This window comes from Solanum pennellii, chromosome 11 (assembly GCF_001406875.1).
Source record: "Solanum pennellii chromosome 11, SPENNV200".
NCBI lineage: Eukaryota > Viridiplantae > Streptophyta > Magnoliopsida > Solanales > Solanaceae > Solanum > Solanum pennellii.
The window spans coordinates 65,118,989-65,144,134 of NC_028647.1; the positions used below are offsets into that span (position 1 = coordinate 65,118,989).

General features: G+C 34.2%; 4 protein-coding genes across 4 annotated transcripts; 2 read left to right on the forward strand and 2 right to left on the reverse strand.

Annotated features, from left to right (window-relative positions):
• The first annotated feature begins 117 nt into the window (after positions 1-117).
• LOC107003536 lies at positions 118-1,972 on the forward strand. Its single transcript, XM_015201875.2, has 2 exons — positions 118-242; positions 380-1,972. Exon 2 carries the CDS (start codon positions 417-419, stop codon positions 1,749-1,751), a length of 1,335 nt encoding a protein of 444 aa, XP_015057361.1. The 5' UTR covers positions 118-242; positions 380-416; the 3' UTR covers positions 1,752-1,972.
• A 2,214-nt stretch (positions 1,973-4,186) lies between these two features.
• On the forward strand, positions 4,187-10,628 carry LOC107002971. The gene is made up of 3 exons (XM_015201195.2): positions 4,187-4,459; positions 6,453-6,700; positions 10,006-10,628. Exons 1-3 carry the CDS (start codon positions 4,246-4,248, stop codon positions 10,387-10,389), a joined length of 846 nt encoding a protein of 281 aa, XP_015056681.1. The 5' UTR covers positions 4,187-4,245; the 3' UTR covers positions 10,390-10,628.
• A 243-nt stretch (positions 10,629-10,871) lies between these two features.
• LOC107003305 (FAD-linked sulfhydryl oxidase ERV1) lies at positions 10,872-15,180 on the reverse strand. Its single transcript, XM_015201612.2, has 6 exons — positions 14,856-15,180; positions 13,376-13,453; positions 12,864-12,911; positions 12,400-12,464; positions 12,143-12,220; positions 10,872-11,385 (listed from the first exon to the last, which is right to left on the reverse strand). Exons 1-6 carry the CDS (start codon positions 15,078-15,080, stop codon positions 11,277-11,279), a joined length of 603 nt encoding a protein of 200 aa, XP_015057098.1. The 5' UTR covers positions 15,081-15,180; the 3' UTR covers positions 10,872-11,276.
• A 761-nt stretch (positions 15,181-15,941) lies between these two features.
• LOC107002856 (serine/threonine-protein kinase Nek5-like) lies at positions 15,942-23,890 on the reverse strand. Its single transcript, XM_015201046.2, has 14 exons — positions 23,236-23,890; positions 23,071-23,137; positions 22,021-22,086; positions 21,882-21,928; positions 21,760-21,805; positions 21,467-21,547; positions 21,333-21,375; positions 21,172-21,221; positions 20,453-20,534; positions 20,139-20,188; positions 19,194-19,267; positions 18,647-18,698; positions 17,996-18,574; positions 15,942-17,909 (listed from the first exon to the last, which is right to left on the reverse strand). The coding sequence occupies exons 1-14, from the start codon at positions 23,331-23,333 to the stop codon at positions 16,236-16,238; spliced, it is 3,009 nt and encodes a 1,002-aa protein (XP_015056532.1). The 5' UTR covers positions 23,334-23,890; the 3' UTR covers positions 15,942-16,235.
• Positions 23,891-25,146: the final 1,256 nt, after the last annotated feature.

The following is a 25,146-nucleotide window of genomic DNA, read 5'->3' on the forward strand; positions in this document are numbered from 1 at the left end:
CGGGGTGGGGTGGGGGTGGGGGGTGGGGGGGCTTTACACAAAGATTCCAAAAGGTTTTTTTGAGTTCTTATAAATACTCTTTTGACACCCTCATTGTAATTGCCATCTAAGTATCAACCCAAACAAAAAATAACACTTAATACAAATTCCATTAAATCTCCTCCATATATTTCCATTTATTTAATTTTCCTCTCTTAGCTTGCAACTTTGTCCACTTTGGGATATTGTGGTTTTTGCATAAGGTAACATTTAATTTCATTTCTTGAAATTTTAGCAAGGAATTAGTAAACATAATTTATAATAAAAAGTTGAATTTTTTTAATTTTTTTTTGTAAGTTTATTGTATTTGTAGCTGATTTTTCTTCTTCTTAATTTGTAGAGGGAAAACCAATATTTTGCATTTGATATTCTTCAAGATGTCAACACATTGTGTAAGCATTATCAAGAATTCCAACTTGTCTTCAAAGATGAAAGAAGAAGATTATGATCATGAGCAAGAGATCAAAGATCAACCAATTAAAATATTTGATTGGAGTTCAATTTTATCTTCTTCGAAGAATGAAGATTCATCTTCAACTAGTCTTTATGTTCATCCTCTGGACAAAAGCTCGAGAAATTCATTGAGTGAAAAAAGCCTTGAAATTTGTACTGAGAGTCTTGGATCAGAGACTGGATCTGGCTCTGATTGTTTTCTCTCTTCACCTATATCTGAGCACGAAGATTCGAATGATGACAAACACAATCATCATCATTATTACCATCAACAACAATATCCTATTGTCTCAGAGTCCTTTGAAGATTTTCATGTTTATAATCATAGCAAGAGATTGATAGCTTCTTCAAAGTCTTTTCCTCCTTCTCTTCCTTCCATTCACATGCAATCACATAGACAAAATGGTAGATTGATTCTTGAAGCGGCTTCTATTTCACCTAACAATAGTCTCCATGCTCAACGCCTTGACGGTCACCTCCTTCTCACCGTCATCAATCAAAATAATTATGAACATGAAATAGAGAAACGCGAGGATGAAGTTGAAGAGTTTGAGAAAGTGTTCGACGATATTCAAGAAGTTGAAGGTAAAGAAATACCCCACTCAGATAGTGGTGGTAGTGATGAAGAAGAATCCAAAGGAGAAGAGGACGAGGACGAGGACAAGAAAACTATGATGGAACAAAGTCCAAGATTGTCAAGTGAGGTGACAAATGTCAACAAAGCTTCCATCATGACCCTAGAGAAAAAGAATCAACTAGCATGGTCTAAACATACTGTTAGTTTCAACACGACATCTGGTTATATCGATTTCAACAGTAAATTCAACAACTCAGTAAACTTGTTGACACAAGAGGAGAAGAATACTAATAACCTTAGAGAATGTTACACTTATCCTTCATCCATTTCTCATTCACTTTCTCAATCACCATCACCATCACCAGCACCAGCGGCTTCAACCTCATTAAATGCATATGAATACTTTTGGAGGAAGAAACCAACAATGACAAACATTGTCAATAATTCCACTATTACCAAGTACTACTACTACAACAATGAGCAAGTTGGTGTAGCAACAACAACTAATGGTATTGATACCACAAGTACAAAAAAGATAGCAACATATACACAAGACTTGGTGCTAATTAAAGAGAACAAGGCATCAATTATGAACAACAATTTGGGGCCTCTATTGAGAAGTTGCAAAGAGCCAATGAGTTCTCTAATAATTTGGGAGCCTTATTGCATCCCCACCTCCTAATGGTGATTATCATTAATCCAAATTATTAATCAAATTATATGATATATGAATATGTAATTAGTCATTGCACATATGATTTTCCTCTTTTATAGTTTTTACTCTTTTGTCAAGAAAGAGTTTTGTATAGCCAAATAAAAAGAAGGGAGAGAGATCAAAAGGAAGATTTTAATGGAGGTCAATACAACCATTTCATCTTATTTATGAGCCTTTTAATTAATGTTTTGTATCTTAATTTATATGTTTTATTTTTCTTTTCAAAACGTTTTAAAAAAGAATTTTACTTAATTTTCTATATGTAATAACTCTTTAATTTCAATATTTACCTGCGACGATATGTTGAATTTGGAATATGTATGAAATTGATGCTATCAATGAACTGATTTCTCTAACAGTTTTTCCTTGGACATTTCCATAAAAGAATTAGCCGATTTTAGTATTATACCATTTCTAATTTAAAATTACAATTTTTTTTTTAAAAAAGAATAAAAAAAAATTGTGCTCAATTAAACTCCAACCCAAAAAACATGAAATAAAAAATGAAAGAAGTATTTTTGCTTTAATTGAGTTGATGATGATGTTAGTAAAGCTAGTGTATAGTTAGCTAGACAAAATCTTATTAGCCAACTTTGATATGGTGTCATGTTTGTCCCAGCATCAATTTGGATTCTTCAATTTTTTTTAATTCACTCACCCTCCTTTTTTTTTTAATTTTTTAATTATCGAAACTATTAGAAGAAAAAAATCAAACTGGAAAAACGATATTTCCTTCCGATGGATTAAACATATCTCAAATCTACAAATCAATTAACGAGTAGAGTATGAAAAAACATGTTTGTTCTTGCCAAGGCTAAAAAGTTATTTGAGTGGCATTCGTTTATAGGTAGACAAGGGGAATCTATGTTTCCTTTTGAGATGTTTCTATGACAGATAATCTAGATACGCGTTTCGATAATAATTAATTAAAGTTCAAGAAAAAAAAATATTATGATCTAGTTTCAATAAAATAAAAAAATCTTTAAAATACATACAATAATCAAATGATTTCTAATTTCAATGTTCAATTCTTCATTTAATCTTCAACAACTAATTGTTTTTTCAATAATTTTTTATTTACTTTGATGTTTGTAATTAGACATATTTCAAAAATTATATGCCAAATTTGATAATGTCACAAGTATTTATACTTGTTCCAGCCAATAATTATTGGAACCATATGCTCTTTATACACAAAAAAAAAAAAAAAAAAAACTCTATATATGGTCATATTTGTTTCATTATGATTCTTTGTTAATGGAAAAATATATATATATATATCATTTTCATATACTTGATCACACTTACAATATGTATTGTATTCACATATATTAAATGATGATGATTGAAGGGTTTTTTTTTTTTCAAAAATAAATAGAGAAAATGGAATTCGCCAAAAGAAAAAATATATCTTGAGAACTTCAATTACAAGTCGGTGATATTTATGATCTTTACGAGAAAAAAATATTATATTTATATATTCAAAAGATAATTTAATTTATTCTTAATCAGATAATTTATAATTGCAATAAATATCTAAGACTTCTTTTTTATAATACTCATTATTTTTGAAATTCTTTTTTTATATCTAATCAAATAAATCTTATAAATTTAGACAAAAATAGATATATTTTACAAAAGTTATTTAATATTCAATATACTTGCTTCAAATTAATAAGCCCTTTATTGTCAAATAAATCCACTAAGCATTTACACTTGAATTAAGAGATACAAACTATTATTATAAATTAAAGTTGAAAAATGACATTGCAAAGTTAAAATTATGTTTAAACATGTATTCTATTTTTTAAAAAAATCAAAATGGTAATTGGTAAAAGAAAATTAGTAAAAAAAGAATTATCTCAAAACTAACCAAAAGATTATTTAATATACAAGTAAATAGGGACAGAGGAGTATTTTTTTTTGTCTTAGTCTCTATTACGTTGTATCTCATTATATCACATTCTATTAATATAATTTAAAAATAAATCACCATGTTGATTCTGTCGAGAGGTCATACTAACCACGAATAAATAGATTAATGACGAGTTCTTGCCAGACTAAGAGCTTTATCATATAGATCGTTTTTCACGACATTTTTTCTTTTCTTTAGAGACATATAAATTATAGTCTAATAAGCTTTGAACTTTGTAACGATTGTGGATTAAGATTACTAAACAAGTTGAAGTAAAAAGTATTGAAGTAAGCATCGTCAAAAAACATAGAAAGATGAAATGTCGATGATATATACATATCGAATGAATAATATTATTTTTATTATGCTATTAATACTTGCTCTCGAAAAAATTAAAAAAAATAAGGGGGAATTAATTGTCTTAGATTAAAAGATGTACTATCACTAAAGCCAAAGGTACCATTGATATGCACTTATTGGTATCTTTCAAACCCTTTCCCCCCTACACTTTAGTGGCACCAGAATTATCGAGCAAGCAAGAAAAAAATGAGACGTCCCGGCGGCGGACATTCCGGCGGTGGACATTACGGTGGTGCTGATGCCGGCGCCAATGCTACGTATAACTCCGGCCATCAAACGATGCAACATCAACAGCAACAACAGCAGCAGATAAAGTCGGAACATCATCAACAATGGAGATGGGAACGAGAGAGCCCGAAATTACCTACAAATTCTATGTCTCCGAACATGTATCCTGAAGGTAATTTGTTGAATTTTCTAGTGTTTTTTGCTTATTATTACTTGCTGTTTTGTAGATAAATTTATTAAAAGTTTCATTTTTTAGATACCCTTTACAGATTTTCCCTGAAAACTAGGTTTTCTGTTTAGTTTCCTTTTGGTTTGTGCTTGCTTACATTGCCGGTGCCAAGTCCGGATAATAGTTAGTTACTAAGATCTGATTATGAGTTATTGAATGGTAAGATGAATAAAGTGTGTTTGCTTGTGTGTTTACTCATTTTTTTAAAAAAAAGATGAATAAAAATTTTCAATTGAAGAATGAAGGTTGTGATAGGCTGATAGCTAGCGTAAACTTGCCAATTTATGATGAATCCAACACGTTGGGGATTGAGGATTAGCTATAGTAGTAGTAGTTATTGGTTTAGTAGTATTAGTTTCTGATTCTTTGCTAGGCAATATTTTGTTTTAGAAATAATCGTTGCAATAATCATAACCACAAAAACTACTTTTTTGTTCCATAACTGTGGTTCAGGGCTAACTTGTGCACATCCCCATTAATTCCATGTGGTACCTACTATTTCTTATCAACAGAAATATATTATAACTCCGTCCACCAAGGCTCGTATAAATGGGAAGAAATCAGTAGTGTTTTTGCCTCCTTTGGAATTTGAACCTCAAAGGTCATGATTTTCAATCTTCTTTATTGATCACTAGGCCACATCTGTAGGCTGTTTTGTAGATAAATTTAATTAAAACTTCCATTTTGTGGAAATCTTGCTTCCTCTTGGCAAAAGATCCACAAAACTGGGGCACCTATTCGAGATTAAGGTTTAGTTATTCTAATAACACTTGTATTAAGGTCGGTAATCTTTAGGAGCTTTTTTAAATTTGGTTAAAGACTTTTGTGCTAGTTTGCAGATGAGTGTGAGATTTTGGAAACATTTTGTTTTAAAGGTCCAAATTTGCCTTAAAAAGACTAGTTTTTGATGTTGTAACTGTAGCAGTGTACTTGTGGATCCATATAAGAATTTGTATGGGACTGCACCCATTACTTCTGGCAGCTCAACTCTAATAAAGCTTATGCAATGACCACTCTAGGCAGACATTTCAGATGCTTCAACTACAAGCCAATAACATGAATATAAGAGTTCAACATTTGTCAGACGTACCTTTTTTTTCAGTTGCATCAAGCATATTAATTCATACAGTTGCAACAAAATATATAGGGTCTAATTTATAGAGGAACACTAAGAAAATAAGAACCTTCAAATAAAGGAATATGTAACTTCAACTAGAAAATGAAGATCACTTCAAACTATCTGATAATTTTCAGTTGCATCAAGCATTTTAATTCATACAGTTGCAACAAAATACATAGGGTCTAATTTATAGAGGGACACTAAGACAATAAGAACCTTTAAAATAAAGGAAAATGTAACTTCAACTAGAAAATGAAGATCACTTCAAACTATCTGATAATTTTTTTCTTTTAAAATAATGGTGGTGTCGGGGCCATTTTGCGCAATTCGGCTATTCAGTTGGGTACCTGCTTCCTCTAATCAACGATACCGGAGTAACTTTGTCCACCAAGTCTTAAGCAGATGGGAAGAAATCAACTAGTGCCTATTATCTCTACTGATATTTAAATCTGTTTCTAAGGTTTGCAGACACTTTGACCACTAGGCGGTTGGGTGCTAGTTGAATCTTTATCTCCTAGGAAATTAGATTAGACAAAAATCTAATTTAAAGCATGAAGTCAAAGTGTTTCAGAGCATTGCTGCTATTCATAAAACGGGTTTACTTCTTTCTTACCTTCCTATTTTGTTAATAATGCTGACTTATGAATGGTAGAAAGTGTCTGGAAGTATTGAATTTGCTCATTCTGATTTAAGGCAATATACTGTCCTAGTTGTACATAGGTAGTTTTTATTAGGCGGTATCAGCATTTTTTTATTTTTGGAAAGTAGTGCTTGTCTTTCTATGTTTCAATTCATTCAACAGTGCCTTTCCTATAGGCCAGGGGAGTGAAGCATCTAGATCCTACTACCAGGGCCAGAGGACTGATCCAAGGTTGGCATTAGAGAATCAAGGTGGCAAGGATCCTAGAGCACTGCCTCGTGAAGAAGGCATGGATATTGGTTATGAAGATAAGCCTGTACAGCAGACTTTGGAAGGTCTTGAAAAGAAATTCCTTGATGATATAATGAAACTGACCAAGGAGCAAAATGATGCAGAGGATGCTGAAAATTCTAGGCATAGGGAGGTTAGTTCAGCTTACTTAAGTGCTTTAATAACATAGTGGATTCTTCATTCATGTCAAGTTCTAAAGCTTTTCATTTAAAAGGGTAATGCCACACTATGCATTATCTACATCTTTTTTAGGATATACTAGTGCTTACATACATGGAGAGACCCCCTTCCCTTCCAAGTTCTTCTGCCCAACCTTTGACTTCTACAAATATCCATAGCTGTCAAGCCCGTGCAATTGCATGATTCCAACTGAGAGACACAAATATTCCCTTAAATTCTTCGTAATTATCAATACAGAGCATTCTTGCAATTCCTCACAACTTATCTTCTCTTCAAGTTTCTTGGAACAGAAAATCAATACCTTACCTTAATATTTTGTCCAACCATCTTTAGATTAATGAGCAGTATCTTCTATAGTAAAACAGATCAAAGTATGAGGTAAAAATATATCAGATCAAAGCCTAGTAAACCTGTTAAAGTGCCATATCCAAGGGCCTGTAGCCAAAAATACTTTGGAAACTGTGCTTGTATGTGCCTGGTAAGGCTTTACTCCTTACCTCATATTATATTTGATTCAGTTTGCTTGGTTGTGGAGTTTGGATGCTTAGTTCACTTGGATAATCTTATTATTGGTCAATTAGTTGTACATCAAGCTTGGAGCTTGCATGAAGTTTGTGACAGAGTTGAAAATACATCACAACTCCTCCATCAAAATATACCGTAACTTCTAGTCGTGTTTGCTTAATGATCTCATCATCTCAGTCATTGTGATTCATATGATTTGTATATTATGTGTAGTGTCAAATATTTTATCTATCACTGGGCAAACAGTTCAGAGCAAGGAAAGGCTGGTGTTAGCAGCTGCATTCAAAACACGGCATTAGGGCTGTTTGATGTTGCTATTACTCATAAAGACAGATCGTTAATGGCAATGGTTAGAACATCTTCAGATGAGTGAACAATAAAATGTTGACCTGTAGATGAGTGAACGTTTCCTATGGACGTCGTTACTGGAGTTGTCTTCCCTCAATGATTTTGAGCAATGTCTCTGTGCCCTCTTCCAATATTTTGATCAACTTTATTAAGCTGAATTGACTTGATAGGAGACTTGTTATAGCTACAAACTTTTGGAGGTGGCCAGCATGCCCTCAATGCCGAAGAATACAATCTTACCAGTTATAAAAAAATAATATTTGAATGTACCAAGTAGTCTGCAATATATGAATAGGATCAAAGGTTAAGCTTGTACTTCCAAGTTTCAGAAAAATGTTTATGATGAACTTCTAATTTAGGTAGTTTAGACTGTTTCAATGTTCCTTTTATAATCTGTTCCCCTTCTTGCATATATAGTAGGTACTGAATCTTTTATCCATGTTCCTTGGCTGCTTTCTGGTGCCCACCCTGCGTGGGTAGATCAGCAGTGAATATTTATGAGTAGAGGAGAATACTGGTTTGACAGAATCGAAATCTGTAACTTTCTTGTTACACAATGTCTGTCTTATCAAGAGAACTTGTATACCCAAAGGCTTATCTTCACATTTTCTACTTCCTAAATATATGTATGTAACTGATGAAGCTTGGGGTGGGGGACTGGGGAGGTTGAATAAAAAATTTTGTGATAGATTTTGCTGATGTTTTATGCATACTCAGCTATTTTGCTAATTAGCGTGGGACCTTCTTTTCTCTTCATATGTTGTATTAAATTTTTGAGGCTTTCTTCTCAGTGGAAATGCATAATCCTTGTACTTCCTCCCTGTTTATGGTGCAAAATTTTAATGTTTCAGCCAGTATTTTGTACCAGTTAAGATCTAACTTCAAATCAACTTAGGATTTGGACATACGTACTTACTGGTCAAGCTTTAGCATAATTGTGAACCTGATCTAAGTTCTGCCATTCAAAAGCATAAGGTGGAATTAATGTCAAAACTGTTCATTCATAAATACAAATTAAAGTATTTATGCCAAAAATTATCAAGAAGCTTAGATCCGAGCTAGTTTACAAGACTAGATACCATTCTCTACTTATATTTAAAGATAAGGGAAAAAATTAACAAGAATTGCTACGATGCATGTCTTGACAGGGATGGTGACTAAAAGTGTAGATAGATTTTTTTCTTGAGTTCATTATGTCTCTTTAAACTTCCTCCATCAGAACTTCTATAGCAGCAACCTAGGATGTATATTGAAGAGCAAGCAGCACCTTACTAGATGGTATGTGACCTCGATGGAGGTTGACTTTCATTCTCTTCAAGTTTGTCAAACAGGATTTAGCTGATATAGAAACATTAACTTAGAAATACTTAGAAAAGAAGAAAATACATGTGTGTCTTTATCTTCTTTTCCTGTCAGTATAAGTTAAATGGTTATGATTTAGGTGAGTTGTAGTGTACCTAAAGGTGTGGTCCAGTGGTCAGTGAAGTGGGTTGAGAACCACAAGGTCTCAGGTTCAAATTCTAGTGGAGGCAACAACACTGATTTCATCCCATGTGTTCAAGCATTGGTTTACCTCTGCTAGTGGGAGGTAGCAGGTATTCCATGGAACTGATCCAGGTATGCAAAATCTGACTTAGACAGCATGGTATGAAGAAAATGAACTAGGTGAATTACGGGCTATCCTCATAAGTCATCACTCATCACCATGCATGGCATTCCTTTAAATACTTCTAAACCCTGGCCAGACATTTGTCTCCTTCAGAATTCTCAGTTTTGCGACGTTTTTCTACTTGGGATGTGGAGTTAAGTTACAGTTTTGTGTTGAATTAAGTTCAAACTGATAGCAAAAGTTGATGTGGGAATAATTGCATGCAAAAACATTTTTGTTCTGTGATAAATATTCTTTTCCCTAGAGCCACTTTTAAAATGACGGGATACTTTTTCTGGTGAAAAGTAAACTCAAATAGAGAACCTGATACTTTTTTTTGTGAAAAGTATACTCAAATAGAGAACCAAAACATTACGAGAAGTAGATAGATGAAAGTACAGAAGATCTTTCCAGACATGAAACTGAAAATCAGCATGGCACTCACTACATCTATGGCTTATATAAGAATGCTAAGATTCCCAGTTTATGATGCTTCTCCTTTACTTTGTATTCATGTCATGTAACTATGTTATATTATTGTAAAGAATCTTGATCTTGAAATATTAAGTAATATGATTAAGGCAGTCACACATATATGGACAATGCAGTGCAAATCTTGCAGGATTTTCATCCTAGAAGCTCTCAATGTTCTGTATGTGACATTGTGTGTTAACAACCTTCTATTGGTACAGAATTCTTGTTTCTATGAGAGTTAACATTTTTTGCTTATATTTCAGCGGATAAATGCAATCAACACACAATATCAAGAACAGCTAGTTGCCCTTCGTGCCCGGCAAGCTAATCACAGAGATGAAGTCCTTCGAAGGGAGTGTCATGCCAGAAAACAACAGTATGAACAAGTTGCTTTGGACAACTATCGACACAGCAACATGAGCACTAGCAATGCTCGTGGATATGTGGGAAACTCTCCAGCAGGAGAACGACAAGTTGCCTACAACTCTCCAGCAGGAGAACGACAAGCAGCCTATAATGCTGATAGTTACGACTCTTACAGGGAGAATGCTCGATATCTTGGCAACAGCGGAAGGGATCACGGATATGAACCTAGAGTACAATACCCAGGCGGTCGCGTCTATGAAACTGGTTCACGCTATTATTGAATAACTGCATAGAATAGTATTGAATCTTTCGTTTAGTTTGCTTTGACTAGGTGGTCGCGTCTATGACACTGGTACACGCTACTCGTCTTTATAGCTTTTATCAGATTGGATAAAAGAGTCACATATGTATTTTACTTTTTCTGAATGATTCATGATCTTGGCATGGACTAGTGATGAAGTTTGATCTGTTACTGTTCCTAAAATTTCTTGAATGATTTTATATTGGTTCATCAACACTACTGAATACCAAATTGCACTTGTTAATTAGGCTAATAGTTCGTTCGTCAACGTGTATGAAACATTCTCGTTGAAAAGGTAAGGTCTGTGTACACTCTACCTTTTCTAGTTACTATTTTGTGGAACTATATTGAATACGTTGTTATACTCTCAAGTACATATTTCCTAAAGGTTTAATGAGAGTTATCCATTCTAAAAGTTATTCTTACTATAGAATAACCAAAATAAATTTCATTTGACACTACTTTTGCAGGAATACCTTCTGGATATTTATTCATCTTTGTCATAAAAATAGGCATGATTGCCATAATTACATCGATAAGCAACTTAGTGCTGAAAGGAAAAATTGAAACATCAACACTACTTGAGTGTCTCCCAGGTTTTCAAAGATTTATAACCAGCACTCAAGAATATAGATACAGATGCCATTTTGCAATGCAGAAATGAAATTTTACATTTCTCTGGGAACAGAGGCTTCACCTTGTAAAGGGTTGCCACATCAAGTTTTCACCAATGTAGAAATACTGAGTGCTCTCAAAGTCAAAAATATGTATCTTGTTCCCTTGGATTGGAGGTTTCAATGATGCAACAGAATATGGGATCATCTTTTCTTGTATGTCATGTTCCTAATATAAGAGCTTCAATATGTGTCAAAACCAAAACTTGTCAGTCCCTTGCAAATCACATGCGCGCTGCTCACAGTCAAGCTTGCCCCACCGAGCATCAACTCGGTCACATGGAAATTTAGGCTTGCTCAAACTGTACAAAATTGTTGGAGTTTGCTTCAGACATACAGTAATAAGATTATGTATCGGTTTTTAAAAGAGACAGAAGAACTAGTCTGATAAAGAGAAGTTTTTAAAGACCCATTAAAGAAAAAATTGGGAAGCTCATGAGAATGTCCCACATTGGACAGGGACAAGGATCCCGGGACTCCTTTATGGATTGGACAAACCTCCTCCATTTGAGCTAGCTTTTGGGGTTGAATTAGACCCAAGATTCATTTAACATGGTATCATAGTAAGGCCATTGGGTCTGATGTGGGTACCCCGGACCATGCGTGGATCATGAATATACCCCCAGTTCATGATTGTCAATGCTCCAGTCCGGTCAGTGTCTGGCATTTGGGGGGAGGGGGAGGGGGAGGGATGTGCATGTCGCACATCGGGCTAGGACAAGATCCCACAAGATTTTATATGGCTTGGGCAATCCTCCTCCTCCCTGTGAACTAGTGTTCGGGGTTGAGTTATGCAAGGTCCATTTAACAGAAGCTATTAACTAAAGTAGTTCTGTCACTGAACGAATACTCAACTTCACAAAATCTTTCTATAATGAACATCAAGGGGATTTGACAAGTTCATTTATTAGCAGAGAGAAGTAAAGGTTATGATTGGTCGGGTTAAAAAAGGAGAAGTTTCAAATAAGATCGTACTAACAACATTCAAAATAAAGGTTTGTTTGTCCTCCTTGACATGAAAGATGCACAGGAGCAAACATAAAAACCATTTAGTAGTACCTTCTATTGACAACATTGTGCACGTGACATAACCATTGTGAAAATTCAGCTTGAGATCCAGCTTGTACAGGATTTGCTCTGTAAAGAACATGAGAAACAAAGATCATCAACATACAGGAAGAAACTCATTAAGCTTTTTGAGCATTTTAATGGCAGCAGACTAATTGGTTTCTGCCCTTTCTTGCTTGCAACTCAACTCTGTAAAAAGAAAATGTACGTATTGCTATTGCACTCAAGCAAGTTCATAAACTAGGTACCTTAGAACTTCTTTGAAGTGATCTGCACATTCGCTGCAAGGGTACATGCGAGATAATATTGCCATCTGCGGGGAAACAACAAAAGCAATCCTTTAGTTTCTAAAAAGCCTCAATTTTTTCTCCAAATCTATGAGCAGAATCCTTATGGGATACGGACATCAAGGTCATGAAGTATATAATGGAAGAACTTGCAATAAAATAGAAGCATCGATGTGTAACACTTCCTATACTGACAGTCGCCTTAATTTTGTCTTATTTCTTATGAAAAGCTCAAGAAAAGAACGTAGTTTTGTTCCACATGAACTAGGGATAAGGGAAAACTGTTCTACCCCTAGATAATCACTATTAGCAGATTTAGCCCTCAACTTTCTAAAGTAGCTCCGTTGATCTAATGTAATATCATCTTTCAAAAACAATTCTGAGATCAAGAAAAAACAGTAATTTAGGGTGACTGAGCACCATACCAGTTCTTTCACATCCTTCCTTTGTTGTCTGGTTGGCTTGTCCGGATACTGGAAAAAGGAACAAGTCAGCTCATGATCATAAAGGTCAACAGGTAAGAATATTTAATGAGAAAAAAGTATTACTTTAGAGCACAAAAAGAAAAGAGAACTATGCGGATACGGATTATCCTATGGACCATTATTGTATGATTGCACTTCCAAAAGACATTTTCTAGAACCATGGTATCCGGGCTTAAAAGACATTTTTATTAAACCATCACGAGCATCGGGTAGACTAAAGTATATAATTAATTGTCAAAATCGAAGAATTAATGATCATGATCAAACACTTAGAGGGGTAATAACTAATAAGTGGTCTCACCTCTCTTAACTATGGTATCAATAAACTTAATGAACATGTCTTATATCTAAATACTGTTCAACTGAAATGCCTAAACAACTTGGGCTAAAATTTCTCATTTTAAAGCTGAGTAGAAAGAGAACTGCTGCTATAGAATAGATGGATACTTGACCTGAGCTCCAAGTGTATGAAGAAAAATCCAAGTAGCTCTTCCAAGCTCTTCTTTAGTCACTGGGCCAGAACTTTTCTCCTGAGAAAGAATATTGGTGATTAAAAATTAAGTTCACTAACTATATGTTGAGATTTTCCGTTTTTAATTAAAAGGGGTGACACAAATATTACAGCTTACTACATTAAAAAAGGAACACATGGCGTGAAGAACAAATGGTCAACAAACCAAGATATGCTCGGTCACGTTATCCTGGTGAATAAAGAGCACCTAACATTTCGATCTTCCAGAACAATTGCATACCAAAGAGCTAGATGGGTAAGATATCTAGAGCAAATACCTAAGACTAATATTATTTGATTCATCAACTCCCATCTATACAATCTAAGATCAATTGCTGAACAAGATATTCCCGGTCTAAAACAACACCTCTCAACAAAAAAATCAACCGCTGCTAAACATAAATGCTCCCCCCACACCAATGAATTTGTTACAAGTGAGAAGTAATAGCTCAAAGCAAGCCAATTCGACAATATATTCACTTTCCATCTTATACAAAGACTCCTTAAAGAAAGCAATTTAATCACTATGTAGTCTTTTCTTTGTTGGTGGTAACTGCAAATCCTCCTGCATTATATCAACAACTACGCCTCAATTCCCAAACATAGTTCAGACCAACTATATAAATTCTCTATATCCATCTGCTATATTCAAGCCAGTTCCACTTCAACAATGTAGCACGCATCCAAGTAGCATGTCACAAACAAATAGTATCAAGTGCAGAGGATAAATCACAGTTAGCTATTTTTATGTTTGCAGTCTATATACCACGACACTGCTTTTTTATCCGGCCTTGAAACTGGCTATGCTCTTCATATAGGTACAGTTCAAAACCCTTCATGCATTTGATTCAAAACAACAACAACGTACCTATCGTAATCCCACAAGTCGGGTATAGGAGGGTAGTCTGTACACAGAACTTACTATTACCTTTGACACAAAAGAAGCATTTTTTTTCTTTTTCCTTAGTACTATCTGGTGAACACTTAGCCTCATCTAGCATATACTACCAGAGACAACACTGACCCATAAGCAGGGGAGGGTCCAAACTCCGAACCCCCTACTACATTGCAAAGTTACACTGTTTATACATGGTAAAAAATCCTATTTTTATGCATATATTTGAAATTGAACTGCTTTTGACTTCTTTGTGTGTTTACTTCTTCATGTTTAGAACCACCTTAGTGAAAATACTAACTCCGCCACTTCAAGGCACCATTGTCAATTCAGTTAAAATAGCTCAAACCCCATTTCAGCAATCAAACATATCTGAACAGTACAATCAAAAAGACACTCAGATTCTCTATGAGAACTTTCATCAAACACTTGTTCTGCATTATCTGCATACCTCCACAATAACACTAAAACCACAATCCCAAACTACAAAATAAAACAAATAAAATTGAAGACCCTTTAAAAATACCTTCTTGGGTAATTCAGAATGCTGAAGCAGCATAGCTGAAGCAAGTTGATTCTTGGAAGAAGATGAAGAAGAGAGCAAAGACAAGGAGTGGTGATCATTGTCATTATTATTATGAGATGAATGAACATTTGGGACTACACCTATGAATTGAGCAAGTTGGGTTTGTATACATCTCGATACTTTCTCGTATGTCTTGAACAGAAGCTGCAATGGATTTTCAGACATGGAGACAATGTTTTCTCCACAAGTGTTTCACCTCTGTTTTTGTTTTGTTTTGTTTTATCGTTGACTTCTTCTAAATATCAAAAGATATATGTGAACTTTGTGAGAATGATCAAATATAAACTATATTTTAATATAAAGAACTTTAAAAAACAAATTTAGAATCGATTTTTCACTTTCCATCGGTAATTTGTATATAACTCTATAAATAGATTATATTTTAACGACAGTATATCAAATTTAAATCTCGAGTAGGTTCAATGTAGACAACTTTCCCTAACATAATCATCATTGACTGATTATACGGCTCGATCTCAATTATTACATTAAACCTATAAAGTTGAAAATTACTTTTAAGACATCATTAACAACTACATGATTGAAACAAAATTTGTTGTACAACAGGATGACCAAGTAGCAAAAGTTTGTCTTTAACTTGTCAATCTCCTTGAAAACTGTTTCAAAATAGGACATTTTTGGAGGATCCGACACATATGCAACAGTTATTTAAAAGAATACGAGCAACATAGCCTTATGCAACAATTATTTAAAAGAATACGAGCAACATAGCCTTAGAAACACATTAACCAATTCATCATGAAACAAAAGTTTCTTGAAGACATGGAAAATGTGTAATGTTGCCAATTATATGTTCTTACTTACCAAATCAAGAACATTATCAATCAAATCCTGAGCAGAAAAAGGAAATCAATCTCTAAAACAGAATCAAACAGAATCAACAACTCGTTGAGCATCGTGAAACTATTGATCAACACATATAGTCAACTACTTATCGTTCTCAATTATGAACGATTGTAGCTGGAGTAGGGTACAAGTACATATATGTAATACATTAGAACTAACTGACTCAAAAGTTTATGCATTGGAAAAACAGCAGAGTACAACATATCAAAATCGCGATAACAGTAAGTAAAAGGTAATGTAAGGAGATATTGTTACATTTCGCGGAACAAAAAATGGTTCAAATCTGTGTGCTCTGTATATACAGTTACTAGAAAGAAAAAACTGCTAAAATACTAAAAGGGAAAAAGGATAGTCAAAGAACCTATTTAAGTGTTTCCTTTGGAGAAGTTGATTGGAAGTTGAAGAGTAGAGAAACACTAGTGAAAGTAATGGACATGTCATCTGCATAATGGATCATGAATTTCTTGCAGAATCATCAAGCATCATTCCTTTCAGACTCTTAGCCAACCAGATAGCTGTCTCCCTTGGCGACACCTTGTCCTTACCGAATGGTTTAAGAACAACAGAGAGCTCTTCTAACCTGTTATTCTCCAGCAAGTCAGCCGATAATTCCAACAGCCCTTCAAGTGCATCTGCTCTCTGCCTAAAAGATTTGACATCTAATATTTCCTTTACTGGTCGTTCGTCCTCCACAAGTGTTGCATTGATCTTTGCTGGTTCCGACGAATCTAATCTTGGACGTGAAGAGGTGGGACTGCCCTGGTTTCTTACATCCATTTCCTTATTATGGACACAATCGGATATATTGGATTTAACACTCACTGATCCAGAAGTAGACGACGATTTGGGAGCAATAGGAGAAGCTAGATTTCTATCAAGCTCATCTCTTACCACATTCATACGTTTTCCAACATCAACATTTCTCTCCACACTGTCAATCACTGGTTGCTCAATACCCACTCGGAAACTACTGTGCCTTATGACATGTATGACATCATCAAAAGCTGGTTTGAGCTGAGAAGAAGCCGCTTTTTCAAGAATCACATTTTGTGGAACACTTACCTTGTCAGCCAAAAAAATATTTTGGCTGGCTGAAATAGGAGGGGTGGAAGGGGAGGCACTTTCAGTTGTCGATGGAAAGAGTTCCTTGGTCAAGAACTTGTCATCACCATTGGCATTTGAGGTAAGGTTAGAGTGGAGCAGATTGTTTTGGCTTGAGGAAACGAGTGGAGTAGTGGGAGAGACGCTTGTTGTGGAGGATGACAATTTTGTCATAGACTTGTTTTTACCGCAGGATGCTAAACTGGGGTTAGTCAGATGTAAAATATCAGTGGTAGAATCAGGCTTGCTTGTTGTGGAATCACCCTCACAAAGGGCAATCTCTATCAAGTGAGGAGACGCAGTATCTTTAGCTACATACGAATTTGATCTCTCATTGCAAGTACCAACGTCCAAACTTTGATGATTCTCCTCAAAGATTTCAACGGAGCCTGCTTCGGATTTCTGGTTATCTTCATGGTTTCCCATTGAACTATAAGCATTATCTGAGTGTGATGATGTAGTAACTGAACAAGAAGGTCTTGACCCTATGGTTTCAGTTTCGCTAGATTGTTCATGACTTCCAACCATTTGTTCGGTCAAGTTGACAAAATGATTTGTTGTATCATCACAAAGTTCAAATCCTTGGATCGACACTGAAGAAGAAGCAGAATTGCTGCTCTCTGTTTGCATTCCTTTTGAAGCTCCTGATGAAACCTTTCGAGAATGCAGCATGCTGTTCTTTGTGGTATGTATGTGACAACCATCAGGAGAAGAACTAGGAATCCTTTCGGGAATTTTCTTTGTGGCATGTATGTGATAGCCATCAGGAAAAGAATTGGGAATCCTTTCGGGGTCATGCGACTTGTCATTTGGACCACACTCTACATCATCGTTCGCAGAATTCAAGGCATCATGACACACTGGCTGAAGCCTTCCAGTAAACGACGGTTGCTTAGTAAATTTAGGAGGTGTTCTCTGTCTGGGCCTTGTAGGTGATCTATCATGCACGACTTGTCTTATAGTGCCAGAGGGAGAGATTCCCCCGTTTCTTGGTTTATTCTTCGGGGTGGACTCAGTGGTAGGCAACTGCAAGGAAAAGGTAATTAAAATATAGATATTATCAAGCTAAGAGTCAAGCGCTAGTCAAGATAAGAGAATTAAGGACTTGATACCTGATTGTTCAAAGTAGGTGGTGTATGTGCATTAGATTTCGAGGTAGGAGTAGGTGAACCTGGTTTTAGGACTTTCGGTGATGCTTCAATGTTAGCTTTGCTTGCACCAGTACCACTGACCTTTGTCTTGCCACCTCTCATAGGAGAACTATGTTCCCTCGTTTTTCCCTCTTTCAAAGCCAACATAATATTTTTTATAGTTGTGGGTTGCTTAGCTTCTGCATCACATTTTTTCTCGTCATGCAAAATGTTCCTAGAGTCATAGTCCTCTGCGTCGGCCCCGTGATGTTCCTCACCAGAATAATGTTGCTCAAAATCTTTGTGATTAACAAAGGCAACATTCATGTTAGTGCCTTCATGGTCATCATTGCAAGTCATTTCCTGCAAGTTTTCACTCGACTTTAAACTATCTTTATCACTGCATGAACTGGTACTACTTTGGCTTTCTGTCATATTCTTTCCGGAGTCATGACCAGCAGTGAGAGGTTTTTCAGGAGAACTTAACGGAGGAGGACTAAAGGATGGTCGATACTGATCCACATAAGGCTGCAAATATGGGTGCTTCAGGAGTTCCGATGCCTGAAAATATTGAGGTCAGACAATGGACATGACTTTCCGACACAAATTTAATTGCAAGATTGGTAAGCTTACAGTAGGCCGATGCTCGGGGCTCTTCCTCAGCATTCCTCTAATAACCGTTTTTCTGTGAAAACAATATCCAAATGAAATATAATGACAAACAAATGCACCATCTCAAATAAGCATGCAACAGAAGAATAGAGCATTCACGATGTCAAGATTGAGGCTCGGATTTGTTGTCTGTTGAAAGTTGATAACTTGAACATGTAACATCTTATAGAAGGATTACGAGTACATGTGATTTCAGATTCTAGTATTTCGAAGTGTTAACATTTGCTTCCAAGTGTAAAGAAATTGTCATGTGCCGCGAGGAAGGAGAAGATAGACCATGACAACTATCTTTTTGATGACCGAGAAATCCTTGAGGTTAGTGGTGTACGGTTCAGAATTCGGTGGATAATGGGGCCATTGCAGAACATTAACAGTTACAAGAAAGCAAAGAAGAAAAATTATATCCTAAACATGACTAAATATTCATACAAATTATCAATTGAACACCTGTGAGCAGAAGCTTTAGCACAAAGACAAATTATGCTCGCAAAACAAAGGCCTGACTTACAAGGACGGAGAATAACAAGGTGGCAATGGGCCAATGCATGATCTGTTTATTTTGCTTATCAGTCCTGCCATGTCCTGGATCATTATAGAGTGTGTTATGAAGTGTAAAACTTAGTATAAGTAGCAAAAGGTTCTCATTTTGAGGAAACAAACATACAATAAGTTGCATATATATAATGAAATTACACTTATTTGCCCCCACAACCAAGACTCACAGCATCATTCAGCATTAACTATTTTCAAGATTATGCCACAGTAAATCATTGATCATCACACTGATAGCTTAAATAGTTCACTGAATTTTGTCTAGTTCGGTGTTTCACCGGTTATTAATGTGTAGAAGGCCTCCTTCGCCACAACATTAGTGGCACTCTTCTCAATTTTTGGGCACACTCCCGCTTTAAGTAGCTAAAACCTCTAATAGCAGTTTGATTTTATCTTGATGTTTTAGTTAGAGATAAGGGCTTAACTTATTAGAAGTCCAAACTGAGTTCTCTATACAAGTAAGACAGTTTGTACTTTGATTTGACATCTACTCCCTCTCTCCCTATTTATGTTGCATTGTTTGACTTGGCACAAAGTTTAAGAAAGAAAAACAAGACTTTTTGAAATTTGTTGTCTAAAATAAACCTTAGATAAGGGTAAAGGGGAATTTTGAAGTGAAAATCATTTTAATTATAGAAATACGACATTCTTTTCGGGACAGGCTTAAAAGGAAGAACATCTCTTCAACAATAAAGTTGGAATTTGGATTTACTTGTCACTTGAATTCACTAACTTACAAATGAAGCACCCATCCCAGGGTCTCTATATATGCAGAGCCAATCATTTGAGCTTCAATTCGTAAATTAATCAATAGAGATAAAATATAATGTCAGTTCCCCATTTCATTATGTAGCCAAGGAATTGAAATGGAGATAATAGAAACAAATTCAAGAAGCCTTACAAATGCTTTAAATGCAGGGCGGTGAGCAGCCATTTCATACATACAGCAGCCTGGTCAAGAAATGAATGGATTTAAGACACAGAAGTATATCAAATAGACACGAGATTATTGTTACAACAAACCAGTGTCCTCAGCGTTGGGAAAGAAGTAACCTTATGAAATGAAAGGTGTGGTAACAGATGGCATACAGAGGTGAGGTTCGTATCTTCCAAAAATTATTGGAAATGAATGTCTACAGAGAACTCCAATTGGCACCATATTCAAAGTAAGATACAAATTCACTTTAACCAGAATGGAGTAAAGGAGTTACATACCTAAGGACCAAATATCTGATTTAAAACCGTATGGAATATCCGTAAGAAGTTCCGGGCACATGTAATTGGGAGTTCCAACCACCTGGAATATAAAATAACACTATTAGCTTACTGAAACACCTCTTCCATTAGAAGTTTTAGCTTATTTAGTTCCATTAAGTGATATCTTCGATTATTATTTTTTCTTTAGCCTAGCGGGTGGGGACCGGGGGAGGGGATGTAGGCTAGGTCATCCCGAGTGTAACACTCCTGAGTGTTCGCATCCTTGGTTCCTGTTTTCTCTATGGCTTTGCTAAGTAGGAAAATATTAGAAACTAAATGCCAGGTTTTATTTAGGTAAAATATAATTCAGTAGTTCGTACTGTTGCCCATACCTGATCCAAAATGACACATATTGGACACAGCACATCATCAATAAAATGGACAAGGGTGGAGTAATTCAAAAGAGGTAGAAATAAGATACTGAACTATGATTTCTGAAATGTATCTATGCCAGTAATAAACAATATAAGACATATGAACCCATGCATGACTCTAGGTCTGCCTTCTGTTAGACTAACTTTTACAATGTAAATAATCAAACAAATGAATTAAACACCAACTTGATTTACCCGTTCCATGCTGTATCCTACATTTCATTTTAAGAATGTAGAAACTAATATGAGCTACATAGTTAAGGTGAAAATAACAAAGAAAAGCATCGGGTATCAGATACATACTGAAGAAGCCAAGTCATCAGCCTTCAACGTTTTCGCAAGGCCAAAATCCCCTGGAGAAAAAAGTAAAAGGGAAAAAGAAAATGCAGGCCTACATCAGAAAAATTGACTCTATCCATCTTCACTTCAATAAAAGAACAAAATCATTGGTAGTTAATAGTTACCAAGGCGAACGTTGTGTTCCTTGGTCAGAAAGATGTTTGAGCACTGCCACAGAAAGGTGCAGAAATCACCTCAGAAAATAGATTTAAGAGAAAAGAATTTTAAAAACGATATTAACAGATAACAAGATACACACTTTAAGGTCACGGTGCAGTACAAAGTTTGAATGCAGATATTCCACTGCCAACAAAATTTGAGTGAACCACTTCAGAAGTTTCTGCATTATGAACATCTCTTGAGGATTAGACACCCGAAAATGGCAACTAACTGAAGTTTATACTAGAGCAATAATACATTACCCCAACCAATTGAACAAATTAACTTGTAACTTAGCTATAAACTTGTTTTCCCGTGTCCGTAATCTACAATCTAGATGTACAATTAACATGTCCCAGCAAAACGATAAACTAAAATACGTTGTCAACATACCTCTTCTGGAAAATATTGCCCATTTGCTTTTTTCATCAGTTCAGCCCTATCAAAATATGCATTGTTAAACTTAAGCTTAGCAGTAAAATTAGTGGAAAATGAAAAGTTATATAGACACTTACATATCACCACCTTCGCAATAGCCGGTAACAATGCAAACATAGCAGCCCTACAGTACGATTAACATGAGAGTAAAATAATCACCAATTTTAAGGATATTATAGTCAACTCAGCACTTGAAAACAAAATCAGGGTTCTTACCTTCTCTACCCATGCTTCCTTGAACTCAACAATATATGGATGTTGAAGACGAGCGATTAGTGCCATCTGCGCATCCAAGTTGCAAGAAAGTACATGTCAAGAATTTTGAATAGCTATGCATTTACGTAACTTTACATAGAGAAGAGAGTCTCATGCACCAAATAAACAAGAAGAGACAAGATGAGAACACATTGAGATGAAAAATGTATAAGATAGAGACAAGATGGAGCACAACTAGAAAACATAAGAATTTAGCTACATTTACTTCTTGAAGTTTCACTTATATAGTGAATCACAGATGTATAATCTTTATCAAGTGATATGGAAACACTCTCAAGCGACAACAAGAGCTATTCAAGAATCGGGTAAAATCAGAATCGGCAAAAAGATAAAATTCAACTCTGAAACCAAAAGAAACTAGATAAAGGGATTCAAAACAGCATCCCTGGTCCCAAATAGAAGTGAACTTCAAACACAATAGTTGATGAACAGAAACTATTCACGACAAAAAGCCATCATATTCAAACTTTAATTTCCAGTACACTCTGCCTGAAATATACTATTCAGAAGAAAAAGCCATCATACTCAATGATTTAAGCTAAAGAAAATCTTCTCTTCTTCCAGCACCAATATTTTCTTTATCATTACTTAATGGCCTGTTTGGTTCCATATCTACTTATTTTGAAATGTCTTTTGTCAGAGGTGCTTTCCAAAAAAGTACATCGGAGAGTAGCAGTTTGTATTTGGCTAATCAATTTGTAAAACACTATGCTGATATTAGAGCAACAATTTGTGCTTGGCCAAGGTCAAAGAAGTGCTTCTGGAGCAAAACTACTTTCTCAAGTTTTTTAAATACAGCTCTTGCTACTACTCAAAAACACTTACTTTCGTCCTAAAAGCTCGGCCAGACAGCTCAACTCTATAAAATAATTACTTTTGACTTTCAATTATACTTTGCTAAACAGACTATTAGTAACTCCACGAAGAAACAAATACACAAAATGCTAAAACAATAACCAATTAAAATTGAGAAACAACACAATGTACTACCTCTTGATGAGCAGATCTCCTGCAACGTTCTGTTTGTCGAGCTAATCGAATCTTCTTGAGCACATACCTATAAATTCAAGATACCCCACAAAGAAACAAAATCAATAATACATCAAATTCAAATCTTATAAGCATTTTTAAGAAAAAACCAAACTTTTTAATTACTTCTTTCTTTCTTGCTTGTGATTAACTAAAATAGCAGCACCAAATGCTCCACGCCCAATCTGTTCCATGATCTCATAATGTTCCATTCTTGACTCCATTACTAAAATCCTAAACTAAACACTTGAATAAATCCAAAGAATAATATGCCAAAAACTCTCAAAAATCAGTCACACCATTTTCTTCATCAGTCAAAACATCTAAAAATTCAATCTTTACAGATCAATCCCATAGACAAGAACAAAACTTTGATACCCTTTAACACAAAACTCATAAAGATTGCATTTTTATTCAAGACTTAGATATCTACAAACACAAAACACATAAAGATTGCATTTTTATTCAAGACTTAGATACCCACAAACACAAAACATATAAAGATTGCATTTTTATTCAAGAATGGTAAGATTGAACTCAAAATAGGCTTTTGGGTATTTGAGAAATCAAATGTAGAACACTTTTTTAGGTGAAAAAAGAAAAAGGGGTGGATCTTCTTAGAGTGAGTGATGTATTGCTACTCTTTTTCAATTTTTTTTAAATAAAAAATCTAATTATTATTAGTAATATATAGTATTTTGCTTCTTTATTTTGTTGAAGAAAAGGGGTTGATCTGAAGAAACAGTTGTCACAGTTCTCAGCTCTGATGAATGCATATGTGGAGTGGAAGAGCATCTATGAATTATTTTTTAATTAATAATTGATACTCAAGAAATTCCAAATTTCCAATAATATGTGATTCACTATATTTTATTTTATTTTTAATTTATATTTGAAAGAATATATTTATAAATAATTTAAGTTTAAACTTTTTTATTTTATACTATGGTCATTACAATTCTTGTCATTTCATAATATTGTGCTATATTATGTTATATTAATTTAATTAAAATAATATTTAAATAAATTATATGGAATCTCATTATTTCATAATATCTTACACTAATAACCTTAAAGAGTAATTTTTGTACCTTTAAAAAATAAAATAAGATATGAGGTAGATGAAAAAAAGGTAAGGATTTTGTTTAATATTATAATTAATAAAATTATAAAACAATTAAACACACACATATAAATTGTTTTAAATTATATTATCTTGTTAAAAAATTCTTCCCGTTTAAACGCAATTTGAGGTTTAATTAAAATACATTATATAAATTGAGATAAAGAAAATAACAGCAATAAAGTAAAATATTTTAATTAAAGTTTTTGAAAGATATAATTTATTAGTTTAATCATGATTAGGGTGGTAGGTTTAGTTGCCAAAAACCAGTGCAACTTCCAAATATTTTTTTCTCTCTCTCACATATACACAACAATTAAACTATTTGAATTTAAATGAAATAATATTAAGGAAAAAAGATGATTATTTTTGCAACTTATAAAATTGTCTGATGAGTGATGATGAATAATGAAAATTACCCTTAGATTGTGATAATAATTTAATATTTTGTTGTATATGAATGACTTAGTTTACTTGGTTTTAAAAGTTTTGAGTTTTAAATTTTAAAAACATTTTATCATTTTAAAATGAGGCTTTTTAATTTAAATTTTTTAAATTTATATTGATCGTTCGAGCCATAAAATATTAATAAAGCATGAAATAAAAAAGTAAAAAATATAGTTTAATTTTAAAAGAATATAATCTTTAAATAGTTCGATTTATATATCACTATTATATATACTATTATTTTATATTATATCTCGTATAAAATAAAAAATGAATATTGCTAACTTAATCTGAATTTATATAAGTGATATAAAAAGAACTTTAGAATCGTATATTGTTATAAATTGATATTCTAATAATTATTTTTAAAATAATTTTGTAAATCAGAAATAATCTTTTTATTTTTTCAAGAGGTAGAAATATGATCTGAATTATTTGAAGAGTCGAAAAGAATTGATAGAACTATG